Source organism: Huiozyma naganishii, chromosome 7, assembly GCF_000348985.1.
Source record: "Huiozyma naganishii CBS 8797 chromosome 7, complete genome".
Taxonomy (NCBI): domain Eukaryota; kingdom Fungi; phylum Ascomycota; class Saccharomycetes; order Saccharomycetales; family Saccharomycetaceae; genus Huiozyma; species Huiozyma naganishii.
The window spans coordinates 665338-690450 of NC_035928.1; the positions used below are offsets into that span (position 1 = coordinate 665338).

At 43.8% G+C, this 25113-nt stretch overlaps 14 protein-coding genes across 14 annotated transcripts, besides 1 other annotated feature; 7 read left to right on the top strand and 7 right to left on the bottom strand.

Annotated features, from left to right (window-relative positions):
• Positions 1-1294: 1294 nt before the first annotated feature.
• On the top strand, positions 1295-2419 carry RNH1 (RNA-DNA hybrid ribonuclease; the record flags this gene model as incomplete). Its single annotated transcript, XM_022609188.1, has 1 exon — positions 1295-2419. The coding sequence occupies one exon, from the start codon at positions 1295-1297 to the stop codon at positions 2417-2419; it is 1125 nt and encodes a 374-aa protein (XP_022465609.1).
• Positions 2420-2532: 113 nt separating this feature from the next.
• TIM18 (Tim18p) lies at positions 2533-3090 on the bottom strand (the record flags this gene model as incomplete). Its single annotated transcript, XM_022609189.1, has 1 exon — positions 2533-3090. The coding sequence occupies one exon, from the start codon at positions 3088-3090 to the stop codon at positions 2533-2535; it is 558 nt and encodes a 185-aa protein (XP_022465610.1).
• A 220-nt stretch (positions 3091-3310) lies between these two features.
• On the top strand, positions 3311-4711 carry MUM3 (Mum3p; the record flags this gene model as incomplete). Its single annotated transcript, XM_022609190.1, has 1 exon — positions 3311-4711. One exon carries the CDS (start codon positions 3311-3313, stop codon positions 4709-4711), a length of 1401 nt encoding a protein of 466 aa, XP_022465611.1.
• A 428-nt stretch (positions 4712-5139) lies between these two features.
• Positions 5140-7311, top strand: BUD7 (exomer complex subunit; the record flags this gene model as incomplete). Its single annotated transcript, XM_022609191.1, has 1 exon — positions 5140-7311. The coding sequence occupies one exon, from the start codon at positions 5140-5142 to the stop codon at positions 7309-7311; it is 2172 nt and encodes a 723-aa protein (XP_022465612.1).
• A 373-nt stretch (positions 7312-7684) lies between these two features.
• RAX1 (Rax1p) lies at positions 7685-9076 on the top strand (the record flags this gene model as incomplete). Its single annotated transcript, XM_022609192.1, has 1 exon — positions 7685-9076. One exon carries the CDS (start codon positions 7685-7687, stop codon positions 9074-9076), a length of 1392 nt encoding a protein of 463 aa, XP_022465613.1.
• A 478-nt stretch (positions 9077-9554) lies between these two features.
• Positions 9555-9632: a sequence feature (Short protein (KNAG_0G03110, CCK71368.1) was converted to a misc_feature.).
• A 110-nt stretch (positions 9633-9742) lies between these two features.
• Positions 9743-10972, top strand: CPA1 (carbamoyl-phosphate synthase (glutamine-hydrolyzing) CPA1; the record flags this gene model as incomplete). Its single annotated transcript, XM_022609193.1, has 1 exon — positions 9743-10972. One exon carries the CDS (start codon positions 9743-9745, stop codon positions 10970-10972), a length of 1230 nt encoding a protein of 409 aa, XP_022465614.1.
• Positions 10973-11223: 251 nt separating this feature from the next.
• On the top strand, positions 11224-14367 carry ISW2 (DNA translocase; the record flags this gene model as incomplete). Its single annotated transcript, XM_022609194.1, has 1 exon — positions 11224-14367. The coding sequence occupies one exon, from the start codon at positions 11224-11226 to the stop codon at positions 14365-14367; it is 3144 nt and encodes a 1047-aa protein (XP_022465615.1).
• A 188-nt stretch (positions 14368-14555) lies between these two features.
• Positions 14556-14789, bottom strand: BIL1 (Bil1p; the record flags this gene model as incomplete). Its single annotated transcript, XM_022609195.1, has 1 exon — positions 14556-14789. One exon carries the CDS (start codon positions 14787-14789, stop codon positions 14556-14558), a length of 234 nt encoding a protein of 77 aa, XP_022465616.1.
• A 152-nt stretch (positions 14790-14941) lies between these two features.
• Positions 14942-15652, top strand: RRG7 (Rrg7p; the record flags this gene model as incomplete). The annotated part of the gene is made up of 1 exon (XM_022609197.1): positions 14942-15652. One exon carries the CDS (start codon positions 14942-14944, stop codon positions 15650-15652), a length of 711 nt encoding a protein of 236 aa, XP_022465617.1.
• Positions 15653-15733: 81 nt separating this feature from the next.
• On the bottom strand, positions 15734-17305 carry MCH5 (riboflavin transporter; the record flags this gene model as incomplete). Its single annotated transcript, XM_022609198.1, has 1 exon — positions 15734-17305. The coding sequence occupies one exon, from the start codon at positions 17303-17305 to the stop codon at positions 15734-15736; it is 1572 nt and encodes a 523-aa protein (XP_022465618.1).
• A 962-nt stretch (positions 17306-18267) lies between these two features.
• SLY41 (Sly41p) lies at positions 18268-19602 on the bottom strand (the record flags this gene model as incomplete). The annotated part of the gene is made up of 1 exon (XM_022609199.1): positions 18268-19602. One exon carries the CDS (start codon positions 19600-19602, stop codon positions 18268-18270), a length of 1335 nt encoding a protein of 444 aa, XP_022465619.1.
• Positions 19603-19832: 230 nt separating this feature from the next.
• Positions 19833-21617, bottom strand: SNU66 (U4/U6-U5 snRNP complex subunit SNU66; the record flags this gene model as incomplete). Its single annotated transcript, XM_022609200.1, has 1 exon — positions 19833-21617. One exon carries the CDS (start codon positions 21615-21617, stop codon positions 19833-19835), a length of 1785 nt encoding a protein of 594 aa, XP_022465620.1.
• Positions 21618-22024: 407 nt separating this feature from the next.
• NOP58 (RNA-processing protein NOP58) lies at positions 22025-23596 on the bottom strand (the record flags this gene model as incomplete). The annotated part of the gene is made up of 1 exon (XM_022609201.1): positions 22025-23596. The coding sequence occupies one exon, from the start codon at positions 23594-23596 to the stop codon at positions 22025-22027; it is 1572 nt and encodes a 523-aa protein (XP_022465621.1).
• Positions 23597-24078: 482 nt separating this feature from the next.
• Positions 24079-24984, bottom strand: DGK1 (diacylglycerol kinase; the record flags this gene model as incomplete). The annotated part of the gene is made up of 1 exon (XM_022609202.1): positions 24079-24984. One exon carries the CDS (start codon positions 24982-24984, stop codon positions 24079-24081), a length of 906 nt encoding a protein of 301 aa, XP_022465622.1.
• Between the last annotated feature and the right edge of the window lie 129 nt (positions 24985-25113).

Sequence of the window (25113 nt, forward strand, 5' to 3'; positions counted from 1 at the left end):
CGGATAGCGGGCCATCCGCATGTCTCGAGTTCGTATACTCAGATGTCGGGTTTAAGATAGTTCACAGTACTGTATTAGATAGGGTAACGGGTCATGAGTCCGTTCCCAAAGGGAGTTCCCAATTTATCCTCACAGAAAATCACGGTTCTTAATTTTAACAAGTTTAAACACCTAATTCTTTCAAGGTTTGCTGAAACCCCGCTAAGTCAAGTTTTAATATAACTTCAGTGACTAGAAAATCACTATCTTTAAGTCTTCAGAATTTTCGGCTTCTTTACCCATTTATATTACGCCATATAATATAGATTGAACAATCTTGTCAATACATTGCAAATTTCAACGTACAGTATAATAACATTCACAGAGATGACACCTAGTTGTGAGGCTTCCAAAAACAATTCAAGACTCATACTGATCAATTGACTTCCTTTCACTTTTCAACTTACATAAAATTGGTCATGGTAAGAATTTAGAGAGGGGAACTTATTGAGTAGATAGAGATCTACCCTTAAAGAGATATCTTGCAAGGCGACAACCTGTCTGGTTCAGATTATTTGAAGCTGCTACCAATTACACTAGGGAAAGACAATCTCAACACTTCAATCTTTGGGGGTTGGATTTACAATTGAAACGAATACTGCAAGTATAAAACGCGTCAGAGATGACAAAAGACTAAATGCAAAAGAACTCTGAGTGATAATGCAGACGCAAAGTCCACAAAACGGGCGTCCACCCTCAAGCCAGAGCTGCTTTTAACCAACATCAATCTTGGAAAACAGTTCCCTTTCTCACGAGCGGCGCTAGGCCATTGCAAGACTAGATCGGCTAAGGGCATCTACAACAATCGGAACACCGGTTTACCTTGACTTTGATTTTCCCCGCGTAAAATGCGCAAGTAACACATAATTTTTCTTGCAAAGATCGAGTGTTCTAACTTCTTCAAGAGTCGAGGAAGCCATATAGTGTCTTGCATCACCGTATTGAAATCGGTACAATCTCATTGTGCAAACATCTCACAGCATTGAGACCCAGAGGGCAAAGAGAGGAAACACGAGCTATCGGCAACGATTCAAGAGTAATACGGTAAACCAAACAAACAGACGCCATTCCCCGTTAAGAGATCCCCACGCGCTGCTACATGAAACACATTTAACTCACTTTGTTGAGAATACTTATCAAACGTATAAAAAGTCAAACATATTCTTTTGGGTCTTTAACGTGTACTTGCTTTGTCACGGTTTACTCTTCAGCAGACCAAGCATTGTCAAAGACGCTTAGACAGAAGATAAGGAACATGGCTAAGAAGGGTTACTACGCCGTGCAAAACGGCAGATCATCTGGTATCTATAACGATTGGGACTCTTGTAATTCGCAAGTTTCTGGTTATAAAGGAGCTGTGTTCAAGAAGTTTGACTCCTACGAGGCCGCTCAGAACTTCGCAAACAGTAGCAGTGGTTTGTCTTCAGGTGGTTCAGGGAGCTATGGTGGGAACCAGTCTCGCTCAAACTACTCTGGTGGTGGTGGTTCTTCGAATTACACGAGTCCATCGTATTCAGGCTATGGCTACTCTAACTATCGCGACACCTCTCCGGATACCACACCAACGAGGTCCAACTACTCCAGTTATCAGAGTAAAGTAACAAAACCGACTTTCACGAAGGATTCCTCGACGAAAAAATCTCTCTATTATGCTGTGAGGAGTGCCAACCCCAATATTCCTAGTAAAATATTCAATAATTGGAATGACTGTAAGGATTACACGCACGGCCAGAAGGGTCTTTCGTTCAAGAAATTCGATGACCAGAACGGTGCATCATCGTTCTTGAGCGGGACTGTTGATGCTGAGAAGGATTGCAAGATCATAGGTACATCGTCAGATGTCTTTGAAACCCGTTACAAAGTTCCAACGACTGCCAAGAAATTCGATAAACAGTGCGCTGTCTACTGTGACGGATCCTCGCTTGCTAACGGTACCACCTCAGCTCGTGCTGGATACGGTGCGTACTTTGAGGGAGAACCGGAAAAGAACATCTCCGAGAGACTCCGCACTGGTGCGCAGACGAACAATAGAGGTGAGATTCAAGCTGTTTCCAGCGCCCTGGATAAAATATGGGACAATTTGGCAAATGAGCCGGAAAAGGTCAACTATAAGATCAAGACTGATTCTGAGTATGTCGCGAAATTATTAAACGACAGATACGGTTTCTATTCAGAGGCTGAGCTCTCCAACTTGCCCAACAGTGACTTGGTCGTTCCATTGGTCCAGAAGTATGTCAAGACCAAAATGTACTACCAGGTCAACAAAGATAAGTTCCAAAATAACGGTGACTTCTCCATCGAATGGGTTAAGGGCCACTCCGGTCATGAGGGTAATGAAATGGCCGACGAACTTGCCAAGCAAGGTGCCTCCAAATCTTAGCCTGACGGGTTACAACCTTTTTCCTTTCTTCTTGTGACGTTTTGACACAAACTTATTTACATATACGACCTCCCAAAGATACATATTCGATATATATTCCCAAGTATCTAACGTTAGTTTTTACCGAAAACGTACAGATTTCGTTCATCGTAATTCCACAACCGTGCTATCAAATCGAAGACACCGTTGTTTTCCGTCTCAAGTTGATACACCCCACACATACTCAAGAGAGACGCCAAGTACAACCCCCACGTTGAGAATCTATGCGTTCTTGGGAATTTCGCGGTAGGTAAGTACTCCAGTATGAGGCTTTTGAACCCGTAGTGACAATATGCAATGAACAGACTGGAAATTGCAAAATCGAGGGTCGGATACAATGCGATCCCAGCGTACGCTGTATAGAATGGGATTATGGTGACAGGGATTAGCGTGTACGAAATGATGCGCTGGTAAGCAGCCTGGTACTCGTTTAGCGGACTCTTCGGTGGTTTTAGTTTCCCCACGACTGCTTGTGGTTCTGTGCTCTCCACAGCAGGTGCCTCCTTTGTAGAGCTGTGCTTCTTAGCCATTGGCAGGATGTACGTTCTTCTAATAGACGCTGCTCTCCAAAGGGAAGATGAGCTGTTCGAGGCCAAGCATGACCTGGATAGAGCACACTTCAAACCAAACATAACGTGAAGCAATGGACCCACGGAACGCACTTCTGACCAGCGTACCCTGCGATGACTTCGACTGTCAGGACCTCATCGTTTCGCATCAAAAGTTCAAGAAGTTAAATAATAATATCATCGAGAAAAATGATACCGAAATTATTGGGCGGTAACAAAGAATGGCGGTTAACTGGCACAAAGAAGAGCACTCTATTGAAGCATAGTGTAGCAAGACGTTGCCATGGGTGTCCTGGAATTTTTGCAGATTCATGTGCTGGGCACAAATTACAACTGGAGTGGCTGGAACTTCCGACAGTGGATATTCTTTAGTGACACACTTTTAAGGATAGGTGTGATTGTTTCCACGTACTATCTCCTTGTGGTGATGCAAACGGTTATAACGTTCTTTGTAAACTGCCCCATTACGGCGAGGGCTAAAAACCGTGTGTACGGATGGATCCAACCCCTACCGCTTGTAGGGAATTCAATAATTGGGTGGGCAAGGCGTGTGGACGATTTTGTTTCCGTTCGTTTGCTGGATATCATTAACCAAATGATAAAGATATCCAGGTTATTGGTTCAGGTGATTTTTATTAGAAGTACCTTTGGTAAGAACGAGAACGTGGTTGTTTTCCCCACGGAGGAGAGTGAGGAAATGATGCTGTTCCGCCAACAAAAAATTCTGACAACATTGCTTATAGCAAATCACCGTTCAATAAATGACTACATACTGATCAACTATTTGATTTTACAGGGGACCGGATTTTTGGACCCTCAGACTAGTCTGGTTTCCATTGCTAAAAGATGCTGGACTGACGAAAGTTTCGAATTCCCGGAGGTTGAATTTCTATCTTGGGGGACCGCGATAAATTTACCGAATTTACAGTTCTTCAAGAACTTGCTACTTAGGGATGAAACAGTTTACGTGTCCAAAGAAGATATTAAAGCCGAGTTGGAGACGGGACCTAACAAAATCTTTGCATTATTCCCAGAGGTGAATATTTTGACGACTGAAATAAGTATGATGCAAAGAAAGTTGAACGACCAATACTTCCCTCACGTCAAAAAATTCTACAATGTACTGTACCCTCGATTCCCAACTTTCATCAATACGATAAGAACCTTTTCTGAGCTGTGTTTTCCGAAGGGAGGAGGTGACAAGAAACAACACCTATCCAACTCTATCAAGAAAATCGCTGGTGCGAGAAAGCTTATTGCGGGGGAAACAGTGGGGACAAGAACAGAAACAAATCTAAGTATATCGGAGGATAATTCAAATACAAGGGACAAACCCGCACCAAAAATTGAAAGACCAGCACAAATCAACAGTTACTTTTACGATATTACTATTGTTTACTACCGACCCGTGTTGCTGGAAAACGCTCACGATCATGACAGGGGGAAGTTAAAGACAGTTGACGGATTTCAATTGGAGGAAACAATCCCATCATTTCTAGAATTGCTTGCCCTACCATGCGACAAGACCAGCTCCCCTGTAATCGTTATGGTAGACGTGAAAAGGTACGAAATTGAATCCCTTTTGTCCTTGAAGAACAAAAAACTGGAAAAATGGTTAGAATTGCAATGGGAACGGAAGGAGGAACGGATCTCCCAAATTAACTCGAAGATAAAGCTGAGATAAAACTGGGAGACTCTCCCCACGGACAGGCCCTTGCACAGACAGCTACCGAAACGTAATTATGTATACAACGCCCGCCTGTAACTTTGCTTCGCCTTAACGCGCGTAAACGTATGAGATGATTTTCAAAGCAGTTTTTTCACACTAATTTTCGATAAGTTTCCGTTGTTCGTCTAACAGGACTTCAATTGCTTCTTCACCGCTGAAGGGTCGAGGATACTGCTACTGACTGGTCAATTAGGTTTGAAGCGAGCATTTTTCCCTCTTTTCTTTGAGCTGTCCTCCAAATTCTCTCAATTGAGTAGGCCATTCCGTGGGATACACACACCGTTTGTTGTTTAACCTATATCGCGGAGAAGAAAAACTAACTAGTGAGACACAGTTCTTGATTAGCCAGCCTCCGTCGCAATCACCTAATACATAGTCCAAATATGATTTCCCAGTGCTCAATTCCGGAAGTTAAGGAGGAGGTGATCGGCTATGCGCTAGATGAGCGTAAACAAAGACTGGGCCAATTTCAGGATCTCGGTCCTCCAGACTTGATAACTCTGGTGAAATATTTACCGTCATCCGGTAACACCAACACTACTAATACCCCCAATACTGGTGCAAAGGCGGACTCTGCAACACTTACCAGCACAGACCCATCGTTACTTTTGAATGGATTACACTCTCATGATAAGTTAAAGGGTGAAGTAGGGACATTTTTCTACTCTGTAGGTGCTGACACCTCGGATCCAGCATCAATTACCATCTTTCTGAAGAACATTGCAGACCTTATCGCAGAAGAGCCTCAGAACTGGTTCAGCAAGAAAAAGAGTTTCCAAGTGGCTAGGATCTCTTTATCCACATGGAACTCTTTCAGAAAATGTGACATGAATATCGTTGTGCACATGCCTGGTACAGTTAGCATGTTTGTGCTCGACTCTAATGGTGAACAACTGCATATCGATCCTGAGTCCGATGATGGGAAAATTATTTGGGCGGAAGTGTTTGTCAGCGACGTTGCAAGAGCGTTGATGCTAATGAAGGACAACTACGAGGACGGAGAGTCCCAACACTTGGTGGAAACCGTGATTATCAACCCGCTATCAGCCGGTGAAATTGATAAAGTGGCTGATACTTTCATTAAGATATTTCCGATCGTTTACGAAAATGGGGAGTTTTTAGGGAGTCCCTGCGACGTCATTAACGTTTCTAAGACGAATAACTACCTTGCGGAAACGTTGCTCGAGGTTGTCTCTCTGACTAACTCGGTAGCGCAATGCAAAGAGATGCTACTAAAGCTTATGGAACGTTACCCTGAGGCACTTATTTTGCTTGTTCGTGTCATGTTGGCTAACGATATGGAGATCGATGCTATTCAATTGATTCACAATCAACTAGAAGAGATCGAGAATTACGATGCCGCTTCAGAAACTACCAAGAAGCCGCTATTCCCACTGGATTACAAGTCAGAACTTCTGTGTGTTGAAGCTGAGTTTTTACTGATGAACAAGAAAGACTTCAAATTGGCGCAGATGCTGGCACAAAGTGCAGTGAACTGTGCTCCAAGTGAATTTAAACCTTGGCACTTATTGACGAATGCTTATATTAAATTGAACGACATCGAGAACGCGTTGCTGAGCCTGAACGCGTGCCCGATGTCCTCTTTAAAGGAGAAATACATCTTGAAAAGAATTGTACCATTCCCTGCGGATAATTCGCTACACCTGCCCCTACCGGTCGACGTCTTATTAGACGAGGTGACGACCCTAGATCCACAAGAAGTACAGAAAGAACATCAGACTGCAGACCAGGCGCTGGTAAATCTAGCAGCTGCCAACCTGAAGTCCACTTTCCAAATCGCGTATAAATCACTAACCAGTCTCGTACAAATCACTGGCTGGGAGACTTTGCTGAGGATAAGGTCCAAGATTTTTGTCATGGAGGACGAGTACCAGAACTCGAGCGAGGAACTGCATAATCCAAGAGTCAGCAACGATGGTGCCTCGTTGGACACATCAACATCCACTTTACGTGTGAAAAGGCTGTGCGAGAGATGGCTGGACAACTTGTTCATGCTTCTATACGAGGATTTGAAAACGTATACCATGTGGCAGAGTGAGCAACTGTATTTTGAAGCTCAAAATTCAAGCTATACCAAGTTGACCTTCGAGTGGGAGTTGTATGGGTTATGCGCAAGAAGATTGGGCCACTTTCCTGAAGCTGCTAGGTCGTTCCAGCAAGGGCTACTGCAAAGGTTCTCCCCACAGTCGGCAAGGAAACTTCTCGAGTACTGCGTGAACGAAAGGGAACGCGTCAGACAGCTGTCGAACGTGCCGAACTCGAAGATGACCTCCAGCCAGATAATGACGCGTGTCAGCGAGCTGGACAGCAGCATCATCGACCTGTGTGTTAAGATCTACTGTTGGAACCACAGATGGTACATCGAGTTCTCGAGACAAGTGATACAGTCGATGGCTGTCGTGATACAAGACCTGGGGATAACAAAAGTCTCGAACGAAATCGCGTCCAAATACCCGGAGACGGTCGCCAAACTGATGAAGGACGACGTGCTGGATTTCTTCACAAAGTACACCAACGACTACTACGATCTATAACGCCTGCCCTCGTGTATAGACACATCACTAAAGTAATAACCATGCAACCGTCCAGCCATCTCTATTTCAGACCTCGAGAAACCAGCAATTTTTTGCGTGCCTGTAAATTCACGCAGGACTTTTTTTTTCGTGAACGTAAACAAAAAAAATTGAAACAATTCGTGGTATTAGTTCAGCATTTGTTCAGAGATGGTGTACAAACACACTGACGTATATATATATATATACGACTGCCACTTAGTGACACTTGTTAGTTACTTAATAAAGTGACTGTGCAATTGACCCTTTTTTTTAGGCTTCTTTTCGCCGTTCGCTTTGATTGTTTTGCACTTCTTGAAGGAGAAAGTGGAAGGATTCAGTTGAAAAGAATGCGATGGATAGGAACTTTGCTCAAATACAGAAGGAGCGGCTCCCCACTCTCTATGAGGTGCTGATACAGAAGAGCGGTGCTCCGCTGGACCTTTGGTCTTTCTACACTTACTTGTCGCAGTTCCCGTTTGCAATTAATTACTTGGATTTCTGGATTGACTTGATGGCACATATACGACTCTGCAAAGATTTTATCAAGGGTGTCCGACGATCGATTGGCGAGGCTGCGGAGAGAAACGAGGAGCAACAGGGTGGTGGTGGCGCTGATGACACAGCGTCAGTTACAACGAGTGTTTTAATGCAGACGATAATGGAGGAGGCACAGTTGGACCTCAACAGACCTGACGACGTTTACTCGTTTTTCCGCAACAGTCACCAGCAGGACGGTCTTGGCGATAATCTCAGAGCAAGTTCGCGATACTCGGCAAGAGTGTCACAGATGCTGGACGAGTGGAACGGGAGGACGAGTCACAGGTACACGGGCCATAGCGTGGATATTTCGAACGGGAACTTGACGACGCTGATGGACGAGTTTTTAAACGAGCATAGCAAGACGCGGGGCGATGGGGGGGCCTACATCACTACAAAACAACTACTGCATAACGCGACACACATGTGTCGAACGTATCTGATATCGAGGGAGGAGAGCGAACGATACTTGACGAACATTCCAACGGAGATCCGCGAGTACATTCTTGTAGGGGTCCTGGACGCCAAGAAGTACGACCCTGGTATCTTTGATGACTTGAAGACTCTGACGTACCAGTTCTTAGAGATAGACTGTTTCCCAAAATTTTTGAGCCAAGTGGCACTGCACAATTTACACGATGAGATATCCAATTGGCGATTTAATAAATTGGACAGCACCAAGTACAGTGGTGGTGGTGGCGCACTCACGGGGGACCCTGAGAAGGATGCTGTCGGTTACCGCGGTGCACACACGCCGTTTTCAAACTACACGACCCTCAGCCGGATCCTGTTCGGACTGCTGTGGCTTGGAATCGGGTTTTGGATCGGATACACACTAATTTTTCTCAAGTACAGCCGTGCCATCAGAGTCGTCACCGTGGTACCGTTTGCTCTGGGCTGTTACTACTGCATCTGCGGCCTGTACCAGGTCGATATCATATATTCCATATTCGGCGTCACACAGAGACTACTACAGAGGGAAACAGCAGCAGCAGGGGAAGACCCGCCAACTCACACTGACGCCACTACTGCTAAAGTACCCTCTTTACTCGTTCTTTTCGGTGGCCGTGGCAGACTCCTCAAGATCGAGCACGAGTTCACAAGAAGACTGCTGCTGCGCCGCGGCCTGTGGTGTCTGCTGCTCGTGACGTTCTCGACCGCAGCTTTCACCGTCATCTTCAGTTGCGTCCCAGGTTACCGTGTGTGACGTGGTGCTAGTGCAACCTTCGAGATCCATATACCACTCATACATAAACGCCCGCGGCCGCATTCGGAAGGAATTACCGTATTCGTAAAAGACCGTCCCAATGCGGAAATCACCCAAAAGAGACACACAATGAGTCACCTTTTTCGGACAAATCCGGAAAAATTAACGTTGCTTTTTTCTTTAACCTTCCCAAAGCGGAAAACGGCCGCATTGCTTTTTTCCCGCCGAAATCTGCACAGAAACCCACGCACCGCGCGGCTCTCGGGCATCTGCGGGTGAAAATTTTCTCAGACAGTATATAATTTGCAGAGGATTGCGAGACGAAATTTGGCATTCCCTCGAGGCGGTATATAACTTGTGTTCTTGAGGGTGTGAGAAGGCATCCCTCCTCTGTATCTTACTGTTAGTGTCAGTCTCGTGTTTCTTCCTGCAAGAAGAGAAGAATTATATATCGTTTGTTTTAGCTTTTGACATTTTTATGTTCAAGTTATCACAATCCCAATACACCTGCCAAGACTATATATCTGACCACGTCTGGAAAACAAGCTCGCATTAATACAACGCTCGTCGAATTAGAACTTTTTTTAATCGATTACTCTCTATTTTTGAAAAAAACAACTGCAATAATAAAAAAACTACCACTACTACTACTACTACTACGAACTAATGTCTTCTGTTAATCAATCTACCAAAGCTACTTTTGCTATTGAAAATGGGCCTGTATTTAATGGTGTTTCGTTTGGGGCCAACAAGTCTGTCTCTGGTGAAGCCGTCTTCACAACCTCTTTGGTCGGCTACCCAGAGTCCATGACTGACCCTTCCTATCGTGGCCAGATATTGGTTTTCACCCAGCCGTTGATCGGCAACTACGGTGTCCCCTCCGGGGAGGCTCGTGACGAGTTCAACCTTTTGAAATATTTCGAATCCCCTCATATCCACGTCGTGGGGATCATTGTCGCCGAGTACGCCTACCAGTACAGTCACTGGACCGCTGTCGAGTCTCTGGCTCAATGGTGTCAAAGAGAGGGTGTCGCGGCCGTTACGGGCGTCGACACAAGAGAGATTGTGCAATTCTTGAGGGAGGAAGGTTCCTCCCTGGGGAGAATCACCATCGGAAACGACAACCCAGTTAAGTACACTAACCCAATGGCGAACAATCTCGTGCAACAAGTCACGACAAAGCAACCGTTCCACGTCCCGGCGATCTGTGCGGACCCTGTTGCCAACATTGCTTTGATTGACTGCGGTGTCAAGGAAAACATCATCAGGTGTCTTGTTAGAAGAGGTGCAAACGTCACTGTGTTCCCCTACGATTACAAGATTCAAGATGTAGCCGATAAATTCGATGGCCTGTTCTTGTCGAATGGTCCAGGTAACCCTGAGATGTGCTCTGCGACCGTGGAGAACTTGAAAGTGTTGCTCGCTGACGAGAGGTTCGTCAACTTGCCCATCTTCGGGATCTGTCTCGGCCACCAACTGCTTGCCCTAGCGTCCGGCGCGACTACAAAGAAGATGAAGTACGGGAACAGAGCCCACAACATCCCCGCTATGGACTTGACCACTGGCCAGTGCCACATCACCTCTCAGAACCACGGGTACGCAGTAGACCCTGCGACTCTACCGGAGGACCAATGGCAGCCATACTTCGTCAACCTGAACGACGGGTCCAACGAGGGTATGATACACTTGACAAGACCTATATTTTCCACACAGTTCCACCCAGAGGCAAAGGGTGGTCCCTTGGATACCGATATCCTGTTCGACAAGTTCTTCCAGAATATCGAGGTCTCAAAGCAAGAAAAGAAGCAAGGCGAAGCCGCCATCAGCAAGCTGCCCCTCGAAAGACAGCTCAACATGAACGGCGGCATCATCGCCAAGGAGAGAGTCCTCGCTTAGCGTTCGTGCCTCTCCGCACTGTCTTCCTATTCAGAATCGCTATATACAGACACTTTACACCTTAGTTAACAGCGTATAATGTGTATATAAATCTCGGAATATTATTTTTTCCTTCGAAAAAAGAAGAAAAAATATCAAATGTATTAATTATAGAGCAGCAGGAAGGTAGTTCACATCTTTGAGTAGGTAGCTTGTATGGGTTTGAAAGTGGACTTTTACTTATAATATATTAGGACAAATTCAAGCTCGCCATGTCCAGCGAGAAGAAACAGCGTTACCTGCTGAATGTAGACCCGAAAATTGCCAAGCAGAGGGATGACAAGAGCGACACGTTGAAGAGATTCAAACATCTGTTGTCCCTCACGGATCTATTCCTGCATTTCATATCTCTGAAATCCAAACATGACAAGTCGTTGCAGAAACTGCTGAAGAACTACCAGGAAGTTCATTCGACAACGGGATCAAATGGGAAGAAAGAGTACGTCTCCAGACACCACAGAAAGTCAGAGAAGGAAGAGGATGCAGAGTTGATGGCTGAAGAGGAGGGGGGCGGAGAGGATGAGTATAACACAGAGGATTTTGTCACAGAAAGCCCCAAATTTGTTGAAGGTGGGACTCTTAGAGATTACCAGATCCAAGGTTTGAACTGGTTGATCTCTTTGCACGAAAATAAACTGTCTGGTATCCTGGCAGATGAAATGGGGCTCGGGAAGACTTTACAAACTATAGCGTTTCTAGGGTATTTGCGATACGTGAAAAATGTTGAGGGCCCCTTTCTCGTAGTAGTGCCCAAATCCACTTTGGATAATTGGAGGAGAGAGTTCAATAAATGGACCCCTGAAGTCACTGCTGTGGTTTTGCAAGGTGATAAGGAATCCAGAGGCGAGATTATGAACGATGTGGTGATGGAGGCAAAATTCGACGTTCTGATCACTTCCTATGAAATGATTATAAGAGAGAAGAACATCCTGAAAAAATTCGCCTGGCAGTACATTATCATAGATGAAGCTCATCGTATTAAAAATGAGCAAAGTGCTTTGTCCCAAATTATTCGTTTATTCTATTCCAAAAACAGACTGTTGATTACAGGCACCCCTCTACAAAACAATCTGCACGAACTTTGGGCACTACTGAATTTCTTGCTTCCAGACGTGTTTGGGGACTCTGAAGTATTCGATGAATGGTTTGCAGAGAATAACACTGAGCAAGACCAAGAGGTGTTGGTGCAACAACTGCATGCTGTATTAAACCCATTCCTTCTAAGAAGAGTAAAGGCGGATGTTGAAAAATCTTTGCTACCGAAAATCGAAACCAATGTTTACGTCGGGATGACCGATATGCAGGTTCAATGGTACAAATCCTTACTGGAGAGAGACATTGACGCAGTCAATGGTGCTGTGGGTAAAAGGGAAGGAAAAACGCGGCTCCTAAACATCGTTATGCAACTTAGAAAGTGTTGTAACCACCCTTACCTGTTTGAAGGGGCTGAACCTGGCCCACCTTACACCACGGACGAGCATCTAATTTTCAATTCTGGTAAGATGATCATTTTGGACAAATTGCTGAAGAGGTTGAAGGAAAAGGGGTCGCGGGTCCTTATCTTTAGTCAAATGTCCAGATTGTTAGATATACTGGAAGATTACTGTTATTTTAGGGATCTCGAGTACTGCAGAATCGATGGGTCAACCGCACACGAAGAACGTATCGAGGCAATAGACGATTACAATAAACCTGATTCTGACAAGTTCGTTTTCCTATTGACCACCCGTGCTGGTGGGCTTGGGATCAATCTGGTAACAGCGGATACAGTTATTCTATTCGACTCTGATTGGAACCCTCAAGCTGATTTGCAAGCCATGGATAGAGCACACAGAATAGGACAGAAGAAGCAGGTGCACGTTTATAGATTTGTCACCGAGAATGCAATTGAGGAAAAAGTTATTGAGAGAGCAGCGCAGAAATTAAGGTTAGATCAGTTGGTTATTCAACAAGGGTCTGGCAAGAAGAGTGCCAATTTAGGTAACAGCAAGGATGATTTGATCGAAATGATCCAATTTGGTGCCAAGAACGTTTTTGAAAAGGACTCGAAGAAAATGACAGTAGATGCAGATATTGATGATATCCTGAAGAAAGGTGAGCAAAAAACACAAGAATTGAATGCCAAATACCAGGCACTAGGTTTGGATGACTTGCAGAAATTTAACGAAGTGGAAAACCAATCTGCTTATGAGTGGAACGGAAAGAATTTCCAGAAGAAACCCGTTGACAAAGTTGTCAACTGGATAAATCCGTCCAGGAGGGAGAGGAGAAGAGAACAACAGACTTACTCGGTCGATGACTACTATAAAGAGATAATTGGTGGCGGTAGCTCCAAGAGTTCAAAAATGGCGTCAAACCCAAAGATACCGAAGGCTCCCAAAATTGTTCACGGTCAAGACTTCCAGTTCTATCCAAAGGCGCTTGATGACCTTCAAACGAAAGAACAACTATATTTCAAAAAGAAGGTCAATTACAAAGTGACCTCTTACGATATAACGGGTGCGAGCGATGCGGATAGCGATGACGAGAATGAAACATCAAAGAGCAAACAGTCAATTGACGGTAAAGATATAGAGGAACGTGTGAAGGAGGAACAAGCCAGGATTGATTCAGCTCCAAAATTTACGGAAGAAGATGAGAGTGAGAAACAAAGACTAATATCCTTGGCATTCACGCATTGGAACAAGCGAGATTTTTTAGCATTTATAAATGCTTGTGCCAGGTACGGTAGACAGAACATGGAGAGTATCAGCCATGCAATTGAATCCAAAACCCCTGAAGAGGTTCGCGCCTATGCATCGGTATTTTGGCTAAGGTTCAACGAAATAAGTGGTTATGAGAAGCATTTAACAACCATTGAAAACGGGGAGAAAAAAAATAGGAAATTGAAGATCCAGGAGGCAGTGCTACGTAAAAAATTGGAGCAGTATGAATACCCGCTCCATGAAATGATGATACAGTATCCACCCAATAATGCCAGGAGGACATACAACTCTTTGGAAGATAAATTTATGCTGATGACCGTAAGCAGATTTGGACTAACGGATGACAGACTATATGAAAAGTTGAAACAGGAAATCTTGTTGAGTGACTTGTTTACATTTGATTGGTTTATCAGATCAAGAACCATTCATGAATTGTCTAAGAGGGTAAATACACTGCTGACTTTGATCGTGAGAGAGTCTGAATCCCCTGAGGGATTGAAGAAAAAGAGACAAAGAAACCCAACCAAGGAAAGCTCAGCCACACCGATGCTAAACAGTATAGCCAGCTCAGCGACTCCAACTTTAAGAAGCGAGCCCACTATTGAGCAGCGCCCAAACAGCGAGCCAGAGCTGAAGAAGGCCAAAGCTTGACTATCTCGAAAGCTGTGATTCGTATCTAAGACCACATTAACGCCATAAAATCCACCATATAAGTATATAAAAGACTTCCCCTCCTCCTAAACTAGCTATCATGCGATTTATTTCGTTAGGATACATATATGCTACTAATATTATTATTATTTTGTTGGATTGTGTAATGCTAAAGTTTGGAGAGCCATTTAACTTTTGAACTGTTCTAATTGGGTCTCGATCTGTGTGATGCTGCCCAGAAAGTCCTTCTCATTCTGAGACATCTTCTCTTCGATTCCCTTCAACGCCTGTTCAATCTCACTTGTCAGCTCAAAGATAGTGACCGTTTTGTTTGCCGGTTTCCCTTCTTGTGCTTTGTCCAAGGGTACATCCTTCAACGATGCTGCCTTCGAAGAGTCTTCAGAATGAGTGTCAGCTGCCATCCGTTGCTGTTTGGTGAGCTACCTTTCCACGCTTCAAGGTGTAACACATGGGACCTTTCTTTTCGCACTAAAAAATTAATTACAAGTAAACAATTGAAAAGCCTGTAGCAGATCAAAGTTGTAGATGTAGCAGTTTGTGAAGGGTGGATGTAATGAAGTTTATTTGGTGCGTTAAACGGCACATTCACAATGATACCATTCGCTCGTTTATTGAGTTGAATAAGCTGATTGCTCACTCGACTCTTTTCCAAGGAAACCTGTACGAACATGTTGTTATGAGGGAAGTTCAAAACAAACTGCTCATCGACAATATCGAAAAAATAGGAGGCGCACATGATGGCGGTGTTGATTTACAGGGTTTGTGGTCAGTACACGAGATATATTCAAGAGTCAACAAGGTAATACCGCTTAGTGACCGTAAAACCCCAAGGAAAGAGAAGCTCCATGGAACTTCCATCACACCCCTGGCTCTGAAATTGGCAGAGAAGGGCAGCGAATCCAAACCGTTGAACGTTCTCATACAATGTAAGGCGTTCAGCACCTCTAAAGTTGCATTGAAAGAGCTGCGTGAACTGGTCGGTACTTTTTTCTCTAAAGTTTCCAGTAAGAATCGCCGCTCCAGTGTGATCATGATGTGTTCGACGCAGTTGCTGACGAAGCACGCAATAGACCTGATTAACGGGCTGCCCATTCCGTTGATGTATTTGAGGATAGAACAACTCAAACAAATGGAGAATGGACAATACGACGTAGATAACTCTGGTAAACTGGTAAGCTACTACGAAAACGTATATGCTCGCAAACTTCTCCAAAACTGTGGTATAGATGAGTGGTTGAAGTTGGAAATGTATCATGATAAGTAGTTTTTCTCCCAGGAATATTGAAATGGTGGTCTATTAAAAATTAAGAAGTTTTGTATGTATCTACAGAGAATTCTAATGCGCTTAGAATTTCTTCCATCTCCAACCAACGGCGAAAAACCTCGAGACCACAAAGCATGCAGCACTGAACAGGACGGTAACACCACAAAAGATTTTGTAGTGTTGGTAGTTTGCCTGCGATTTGTCTCCAATAATAGCCCCAGTGATGGGGACCCCGACCAGTGTGGCGAACGCAACACAAAAGTACATCGTGGAGTACCGACGACCGAATTCTTCTGTCTTTGAGATTTGCCCACAGCATACAGGTAATAGTGAAAATGTACTCCCCGAGAAAAACCCATACAGGGCGCTGATAACGTACATGTTGGTGAGGTTTGTACCAAATGGCAGCCACGCAATAAACATTACCAAGCCTAGTAGCGTCAGAGTAGCAATAGCCACGTTGAACCGTCCAAAATAATCGCTTAGTACTCCTGGCACCCATCTCCCCGGGATACCAGTCAAATTGATGACCATGATTAGCATGTACGAATCTGACTGAGATACCCCTCTGCTAATAGAATATGCACTGTAGTACGTGATCACAGAGCATAGAGACAATTCAGCGACACACGTTCCGATGACACAAGTCAGGTACTTCATATCCTTGAATGCCTTAGCGTCGAAACTTTCCAACAGATAAACCCTGAGGACGTAGCGGAGCTTGGACTCCTTCCTCTTGGGTTCATCGTCAATGCGTGAGATTCTCTCCCTGGCCAAAAATATAGCAATGGTCAGTAATGCAAGGTTGACGAAGGCCAGTGTTCTGATACCCCAAACGAACCCGTAGTTAGGATCAGTCTCTGACTCCATACTGAAAAACTTCCTGAGCATTAGGGGGAAAAGACCACCTCCCACACTCCCACCGACAGTAGCCAGTGCACTAGCAGTACCACGCTTTTTCTTGAAATAATGTGCGGGACAACTCACCAGAGGACTTAGAACAATACCGTTTCCAAACCCGCAAAGCACGGAAAAGGATAGGATAAAATGCCAAAGCTTGGTAGAGCTCGCCATACCAAACAACCCGCCGACGTGCAGGACTGTCCCGACTATCAGTGGATTTCTAATACCATTCCGGTCGAAGTAGGTGCCGCTAAAGATACAAGATGCGAAGCAGATGAACAACAACAGAGAAAATATCCACCCAATTGATGATGAAGATTGGTCCTTCAATTGGTGAGATTGTAAGTAATTTTCCATGACACCGGTAGCGTTTAGCAGACCAAAGCATGCAATAAGCCCGCAGAAACAGGCAAACGTGACAATCCACGCTCTCACACCACCCTCAGGGAATTGCTCCTCATCCTCGTCTAATTCAGTCTCCGAGTCAGTTGACTCACTGTTATAGCGCTCATGAGTCTTGTCCCTGAAAACAGTAATTTTATCTTTATTGTGATAGTGACCATGCCAACTGCTCTCGAAATCTGTCATAGACGTCACGGATCCATGTAAAGAACACGCGGTATGTAAAGGTTCCAATATTGGCACCTGTGAATCCCCAGGAACTAGCGTTGTCTTTGGTGATAAATAATCAGATGAAGCAACTTTGCTGTCACCGTCAGGTCTTCCCTGATCCCCGTTCCCAGTTGACATACTTATGTGCGATGAGGTTTTAATATGCTGTTAGGGAAAGCATGCATTACTACTACATTTACAATACCACATCCATCCTCTTATATATCTTAGAATCGAAACCATGCTGACTCTTCAAAGCGTCTGATAGATACCGCTAACGGCTCGCCGGAAAAACTTTTTTTTCATCGGAATCTTCTGTGCCTGCCAGATTTTAGTGGGGCACAAAAAAAGAAATGTTTGCATTTCTTTTTCTTTCCTTTTTGGGACAGTGACACATTTTACACGCTGTAACCCAAGACGCCGGAACTCGCCTTCCGTACCGCCTGTATCCAATTGGAAACTGAGTGCCTCGGAGGCGGGACAGGAGTCGGTACCCACAGACATCTTCTGATCGAACGCACTCCTTCTTTTCTTTTTTCCCATATATTTTGGTAGAACTAATACGGGAATGGAGACGTCGTTTTACTCAGCGTATAGCTTCGTCGTTGCCAACTCGAGATATTGAACGTCCTGTAAATGCTCGGGTAGTATGTTCCGGTGTGCCCCCCCTCTTAATAAAACGGAAATAATCACCCCTTCATCTTTAACAGTTGTCTTGCAAATCTAGATCTCTCTCGGTATGTATTTTTGGAAAACACTCCACTATGGAAAAGTGACTTGACGAATCACACTGTTTTGTTTTTCAAGCCTTTCGGAGTTGTACAAGAACATCTAGTAAATGAGCATTGCTATAAAGTTCAACAAACTCCCTCAAGAGATTTTGGGGGGTTTAATGACTCATAACAACTCGTTTAGTGGGTTCGGGGGATAGAAAACGGTAGAATAGGGATAAACTGATTCACATATCCACCTCATAATTATCTTTGATACTACCCAAGCGCAACCACCTTTTTTTTAATACCACACGTGGCTAGCTACTTTGAATTTTAATCAAAAGCGTAGAATAGGTTACCAATTTGAACTTGTCCTTTTTGGCACTGCTATTTCCGAGACTTCCCCCATTTGTCATAGCCGTATAAACCTGTTAGTGTCATCAGAAGACCAAGGAACTGTAAACAATTCACCTTAGATTCCCATACTACAGCGACAACTATTGTGACTATCCTCTTGATAATATTAGCCACTGAATAATTCAACGATGATAGCGTACCGATCAATTGGAATGCCAGCATCGCCTGCACAAAATGCATCACACTGTGGAATAGAATGAGACCTATAACCCTCCAGGTTAAATCGTTAATTACTTTCGTTCCGTGATATAGTTCGTTGGTTAAGAATGGGAATAAAGTGAGTAAAAACCCAATGCAGGAGCAATAAAAGAGAATTGTGATTTTGTCAAGTTGAACAGGAGAAAATATCCGTCCCCCCACTGTTTGAGCAACTTTACTCGTGTTGGGACCGGACAGTATGCCATTCTTATCCTCTGAGACTGTCAACATACCCTTAGCAAATATATTCTGCGTGACAAAAATCGCCATAGACATAAATGCAAAAAATAGTCCAAAGAATATGCTTGCGCTGGGTTCCGATACTGTTTTCGTTTTGTTTTGGGTGCTAGTGGCCCAGCAAGTTAAAGTAACACCACTAATGAGTAACAGTAAGGTATAATATGTCATTTTATTGAAATTTTTCTTTGTAACGAATCTGTAATACAGTACTGTTGCAATGGGTGAAACAGCCTTTACAGAGTGCACTAAACTTATTGGGATCAATGCTGTGGCTTTGTGTGTCATGAGGTGTCCCAAAAACTGGAAAATACCCAGCGGAAACGTCGTCGTTAGCAAAAGGGTCGAGGGACTCAAGAATTTTCCCATAATTGAGTGCTTGAAGTCGCCGTCAAGGTAGTTGGGTAACATACCCTTTGGGAAGTTGCCCATTGATTGAGAAATAAATGATTGCCGGTATTTAGGATCCTGAACCAAGTTAACTAGCGAGACAAAGGAGAGGCATAGAGCAGCGCTCAATAGGAATTGAATTTCGGTCAATGCCACTGGATGTTTAAACTGTTTCAGAATTACCTTGGATACATTGCTTGAAATGGACGATGCCAGGTACCAGCACAGACATAAGCCAATAACCTTATGGTCTATCCTGAAAAGATACACTTTACGGAATCGAGAGAAGTCTCTAACCAATGCCAAAATGTACGGCCTCTGAACACAATCACCATGTCTAGCTGCAACTCTCGCAGAGGGACCCTTTTCCTCTAATGCTGCCTCCACATTTGAATGAGGGTCGAACACTATTTTATGCTGCGAGAGTCGTAATCTCGTACTTCTTTTCGAAGAAGCGGATAGATATTCAACTTCACTCATGTCCTGTACAAAGTATCCTCGAAGGGTTCCAAATAAGGAACCACATACCGTAGAAGTAAACTAATCAATCAAGAATGAACGCGATGCCCATCGTTTTGTAGTTGAGGTTTTCACTGAAGAAAAAATAATTCAAAGTGAAAAAAAAATTGAAACCAAAACAAAAGAAAAACACGAGAAATTCATGCCGTTTTCGCGTTACAACAGCCGTCGGTGCAGTTAACAGAACCGGTTTATTTATTGTTGAAACCGAAATCCATAACATCTTGACGAGGTGCTGCTCTAGCTTTTACTTTCTGATCAAATTTCTCTTGCTTTTTTTTGTTGCTCTTTGTTCCATGGAACTTCTGGGACAGCTTTTTGTAAGCTTCCTTCGGAGTTAATTCATTCCCCTTTTCGTCTCTGTAAACAAGATTGACTTTGGGGTCGTATTGTGCCGCACTCTCATCTGGAGCACTGCGCTCTTCGTTAAGAGAGGTACTCTCAGGGAAATTTTCACCGTCTCCTGTAGTGATATGCCTAGAATCACCTCCATGGTCTTTAGTTAGAATTGCATTGTCTTGCAAAAAATGCAAAGTTGAGGCAAGGCCGCTATAGAAGTCAGCAGACTTGGATTCTGCCTTGCCGCTGTCCATTGCCCCCTTTGGAGCCGAGGCATACTGTATAGATTTTACAGCATCCTGCTCTTTGTGTTCTGGCGAGTTTGATATGTCCGCTGGATCATCGAGCATATCATTCTTGCGTGGAGACAATAATGCGGTTTGGAGAGAGTCAAAAAAAGCGCTGTTTTCGTCCACCGTCACGCCCCCACTTTTATTATTCAGCCTCTCGACCATCATAGCCCTTTCAGAAGCCTCCCTTTGGATCTGGATAGCAATCTCTTCCGCCGAATAACTTTGAGCTTGATTTTCCATATCTACTTTACCACGACGAGTTACCTTCAATGCTAACGGCATATCAAAAGTGCCTTCCCCTTCTTCTTCATCTCCAGTGTCTAGAGAAACTGCATGTATTTCTGTTGGAAGTTGAATCCTTTTCGTTCTCTTGTTCTTGTCATTACCAGAGATCTTTTTTTGACGCTTCTTGATTTTGATACTTTTGAAGTCACCATTATCTGATTCACCGTCTGAACCACCATCGCTGTCGAACATGACTTTTATCTTTCCTTCCACGTGCTCCGTTTTCGGTTCTTCATTTTTATGTCGTAGCTGAGTCTTTCCACCAACAACTAGTAAGTCATGTTCCCTTTCACTTTCGTCTCCTTCGCTGTCCTTTTGTGCGATATCTTTACTAGAAACGTCCAAAGTCAGCTTCCTCCGACGACGATTTTTGTTCATTTGCTTTAGTTCTACATTTTTCTTAGTTTCCTTTTCGTATGCTAAGTCCTCATTCTCCAAAATATCGTCATCACTACCGTCCTCTTTGATACTACTTTCCTTTAAAGTCAATATTACATCCCGTCCACTTCGAAATTTATGGACATCGTGTGCTGTTTGCAGTTGAGGTAAGGTATCATCGTCTTCACGAACAGTGACCACACCTGTATTATCTGTTTCTTTCGAAATCTGCTTACCTACTTTATCTAGCCAGTCGTCATCCGCATTCTTCAGGCGCAGGTCATCGCCGGATCTTGGATATTCTTTATCTGTGCTGACATTATGTGAACGAAATAGGTTGATTTCAGAGTGATATCCCCTTACAGTAGTAGCTACATTGTCTTGAGATGCACCGGAGGGGGCTAATCCATTTTCTATCTGTCCTCTTTCTCCTGGTAGTGAAGATTTTTGTTCGTTCTGACGCTGTTTCACAGCCTCTTCTATCGGCTTCAAGCCTAGTTTTATTCTAATGGCATTGGTCTCTTCTAAAGATAAAAAAGCCTCGTTAGCCATATGTATCTTCGTGCTTGTTCTTATAGCTCTTTCACTAAAAGTCGGCTGCAACATAAGTACCTGGTAAAGTAAAAAACGATCTATAAATTTCTTTCTATAGTAATTAAAAATTGCCCAGTGGCTGCGCATAATAACCGCCGAGTTGGAAGAGCTTCATATCGGCAATAACTTCAGCTCAAATTTGAGGACTGTTTCAAGTACTGCGAGTGGTATTTTTGGTTGCTAAACTCCATTTGGGGCCATTGAAAAAGAACATAACCACAGTTGCGCACTGGTCTATTTGCAACAGGGCCTCGATTCCTTCTCAAAGGTAATTGATGACATAGGAAATATTACTCAATACAAGGCATCGTCGAATTGGTTTTCTTCCGACTTGTCATCCCTTCAATACTTTCTACAACATCCTTGGTGATTTTACAAATGTGAGGTGATAGAATGAATTGACTGTTAATATACAGATTACACATTTGAGACTTTAGAATTATGTGAATAATAGCACAGAAAGTACTTTAACGTATCGTACCATGACGATTGTTCTATTTTTTCCCTTTCTTCTGTTTTTTCTCCTTCTTTTCCTTCTTTTCCTTCTTATCTTTCTTTTCCTTCTTGTCCTTTTTAGACTGTTTGAGCTTTTCCTCGTCTTCATCTTCATCTCTCTTTCTCTTCTTATCCTTCTTTTCTTTCTTCTCCTTCTTCTCCTTCTTCTCCTTCTTTTCCTTCTTTTCCTTCTTCTCCTCCTTCACCTCTTCCTCCTCCTCATCGGAACTCTCATCGTCAGAATCATCAGACTTCTCGGCAACGTCAGCGACAGTGTCAGCGTCAGCGTTGTAGGCTCTGGCCTCCGTCATCTCGACCTTCTTAGCTTCGCGAACAACCTTTGGGGTGGTCCTCAAGTCCCTACCTTCCAACTGTGACAGTCTGTTCTCGACCTTGACCCTCACATCTAGACCGACGTCACCAGAGTCGTCTCTGTCCTCGGAAAACGCATCGTAACGTAGAGACACAGCAGCCTTCGCAGCCAGCACTCTCGCAATCTTACCCTTGTTCTTACCGGTAGCCTGTCCGACCAACGACGCGTGGTACAGTAGACCGTACTTGGGTGTATCATGCTTCGTCTTTAGAGCTCTGAACAGAGCCTTCTCGGCACCCAATATCTGAATCGTGGAGGCTGGAGCCTTGGCCAAGGAGGTCAAAGACCCAGCGTGGGCGATCAATCTGGCACCGACCAGTTCACCAACCAATTGAGTCAGGTTTGGAGCGATGGCCTTCATTCTCGCGGACAAGTAGTTGGACAGTTGTTCCCTATAGGCGGCGAAGTCGACAATTTGGTCAGCTAGTGCCTTGATGTTGTCCAAATCGGTTTGTGTGATTTCAGTACCCATAGAGACCTCAGCAGCAGCCTTGACACGCTCCTCGATCTCTTCTGGTAAGATCTCACTCATGTCGGTCTCGTGCGCCTTGGATCTGACACCCATGGTCAAGATGATTCTCGCGTAGGCGACCGAATCGGTGACGATCTTGGCCAATTCAGGGAAATGCCACCCGTACCATTCCTTACATCTCATGGCGTACGTGTTCAATTCCTTGTCCAAGTCATCTAGCAGGGCAATGGCCTGGATAATCATGACGTCCACTTTATCAGCGGAGAACTTCAATTTGTGACGACCGATGGAGTGGGCCAGACCAAGAGACATCTTACTTAAGTCATTGTCAGACAAACCGGGCAATAATTCTGGCAAATGTTCCTTGACAGCTCTGTAAATGTCCAAAGTAACAGCATCAGAGACAACGTTGAAGTTCAACCCCAATTTGTTGATAGAGTTGGCAAGTTTGGTCTCACTGACCACTAGAGTGGCCTTCTTGTCCTTTTTGATATCTTCCAGCAGTTTCTCCAATTGTGGAGAAACTTTCCCCTCGATAACAGAATTTGCCTCCTCTAGTGCATTGGCAGCGGAATTAAATTTGGAGAAGGCAGCAATTTTGAATTCCTTCAAAAGCTTTTCCGATGTATTCAGATCTTCGATTAGCGATGGAGATTTGTAAATCTTTTTGTCAGACGCTTTCAAGAGCGCATAACCAGCAGAGGTTTCAGTTAAAACGTATGACATGGTCGATTGAAACTGAGTGCAACCAGAAGAAACCTGAGCAAATGTCTATTGTGCACCGGGTTCGTTTCCGATATCTGTAACCACGAACGGTATTAGTCTCACTATTGAATCTCACAAAAATCGATGAGCTGAAAATTTTCACTTTTTCGGATCATGTGACCCCAAGGCAAACTTGTAGATGACGTGCAGGAGAGTATCAAGAACGTCTCATCACGATAAGTCGTCATCGAATTCTATCTATACGTCTATATACCATTATTTAGAGTATGGGGCAGATATAAATTTCATCAAAAATGGAATGTTAGATATACTTGAGATTTATGGATTCAGGAAAATTGGAAAGGAAGAAACAGGCGGCAGTTCCATTTCCAGTTGCTGATTCACGCAGCGATACTGAAAGGTGTACAAGGAAAATAAAGCCCTTTCAAAGGAATGATCCTGAATATTATTGCTATGTGTCCCATTATTCCCAAAATTCATCTTTAATTTCTCTTTTTGAAAACAGTAATCACGCTGTGAAGAAAGATGGAGGATAGCACCGGAATTGTGAAATTATCATCCCAGTTGAACACATCAATACCTTCACTTAGGGCAGCAACAAATCCACACAACCATGATAGCGTAGTAAGTGAGATATTACTCGTCTTCTGGCTCCACAAATTTTCCCCTGCAATATTTAAATATGAGTACCGAGGTTCAAAAACTCCATAAAACCCTACACATGTGAACACCCCAACGCAGAATGCAGCAATCGTACCAGCCAACGACTTGTGTTTTGCTATTTTCGGCGTTAGATGCCCGAATTTTCTACCGAACGTGGATGCTGCAGTGTCGGACCAGCTCAGTAGACATAATGAGATAAGAGCCACATCTTTGGAGAAGAGCGAGAAAGAAAAGATCAAACCGAGGAGGTACCATAAAACCCCATTGTAAGAATGGATCTCCTTCTTCCTCATTAAAGCCCCTACCACACGACAGTAAAGATAGTTGAAGAACGGCCAATGCAATCTGATGACATCTAGTAGAAGGATCACCACAAAGGCAATAATCAAATTTGGAGTAACGTTTTGGTAGTTGACACCTCTCGTATACAAATACAATGTGATAAAACCGATCGAGGAGTGGAATACTTTACGTGGAATTTCATGTTTCGTTATGAAATCCCCAAACCACTCATGCGATTTTAGGTGTATCTCTGTAACAGGAAGATGTACATCATCATCATCATCGTCGTCGTCGTCATCATGCGCTTTCGAACTCCCCTGTGATACCTGTTTTCCCCTAGTACCGGGCGTAGATCTCGGTGTAGCGGGCTTTCTTTGGTATAAAGAACCCTCACGTTCTGCACCATTTACTTTCAATATACTTATATTTTCAGTGTCCTCCATGACGATATCAACAGTATCCATTGATTTTGATCAGAGTTTGCAGGGTCAGATAGATAAAACAATGTAACCGTCTTTGTGGAATAATGTGCCTATACAGCTACGCGATGAGTGTAGTAACGAATGAAGTAC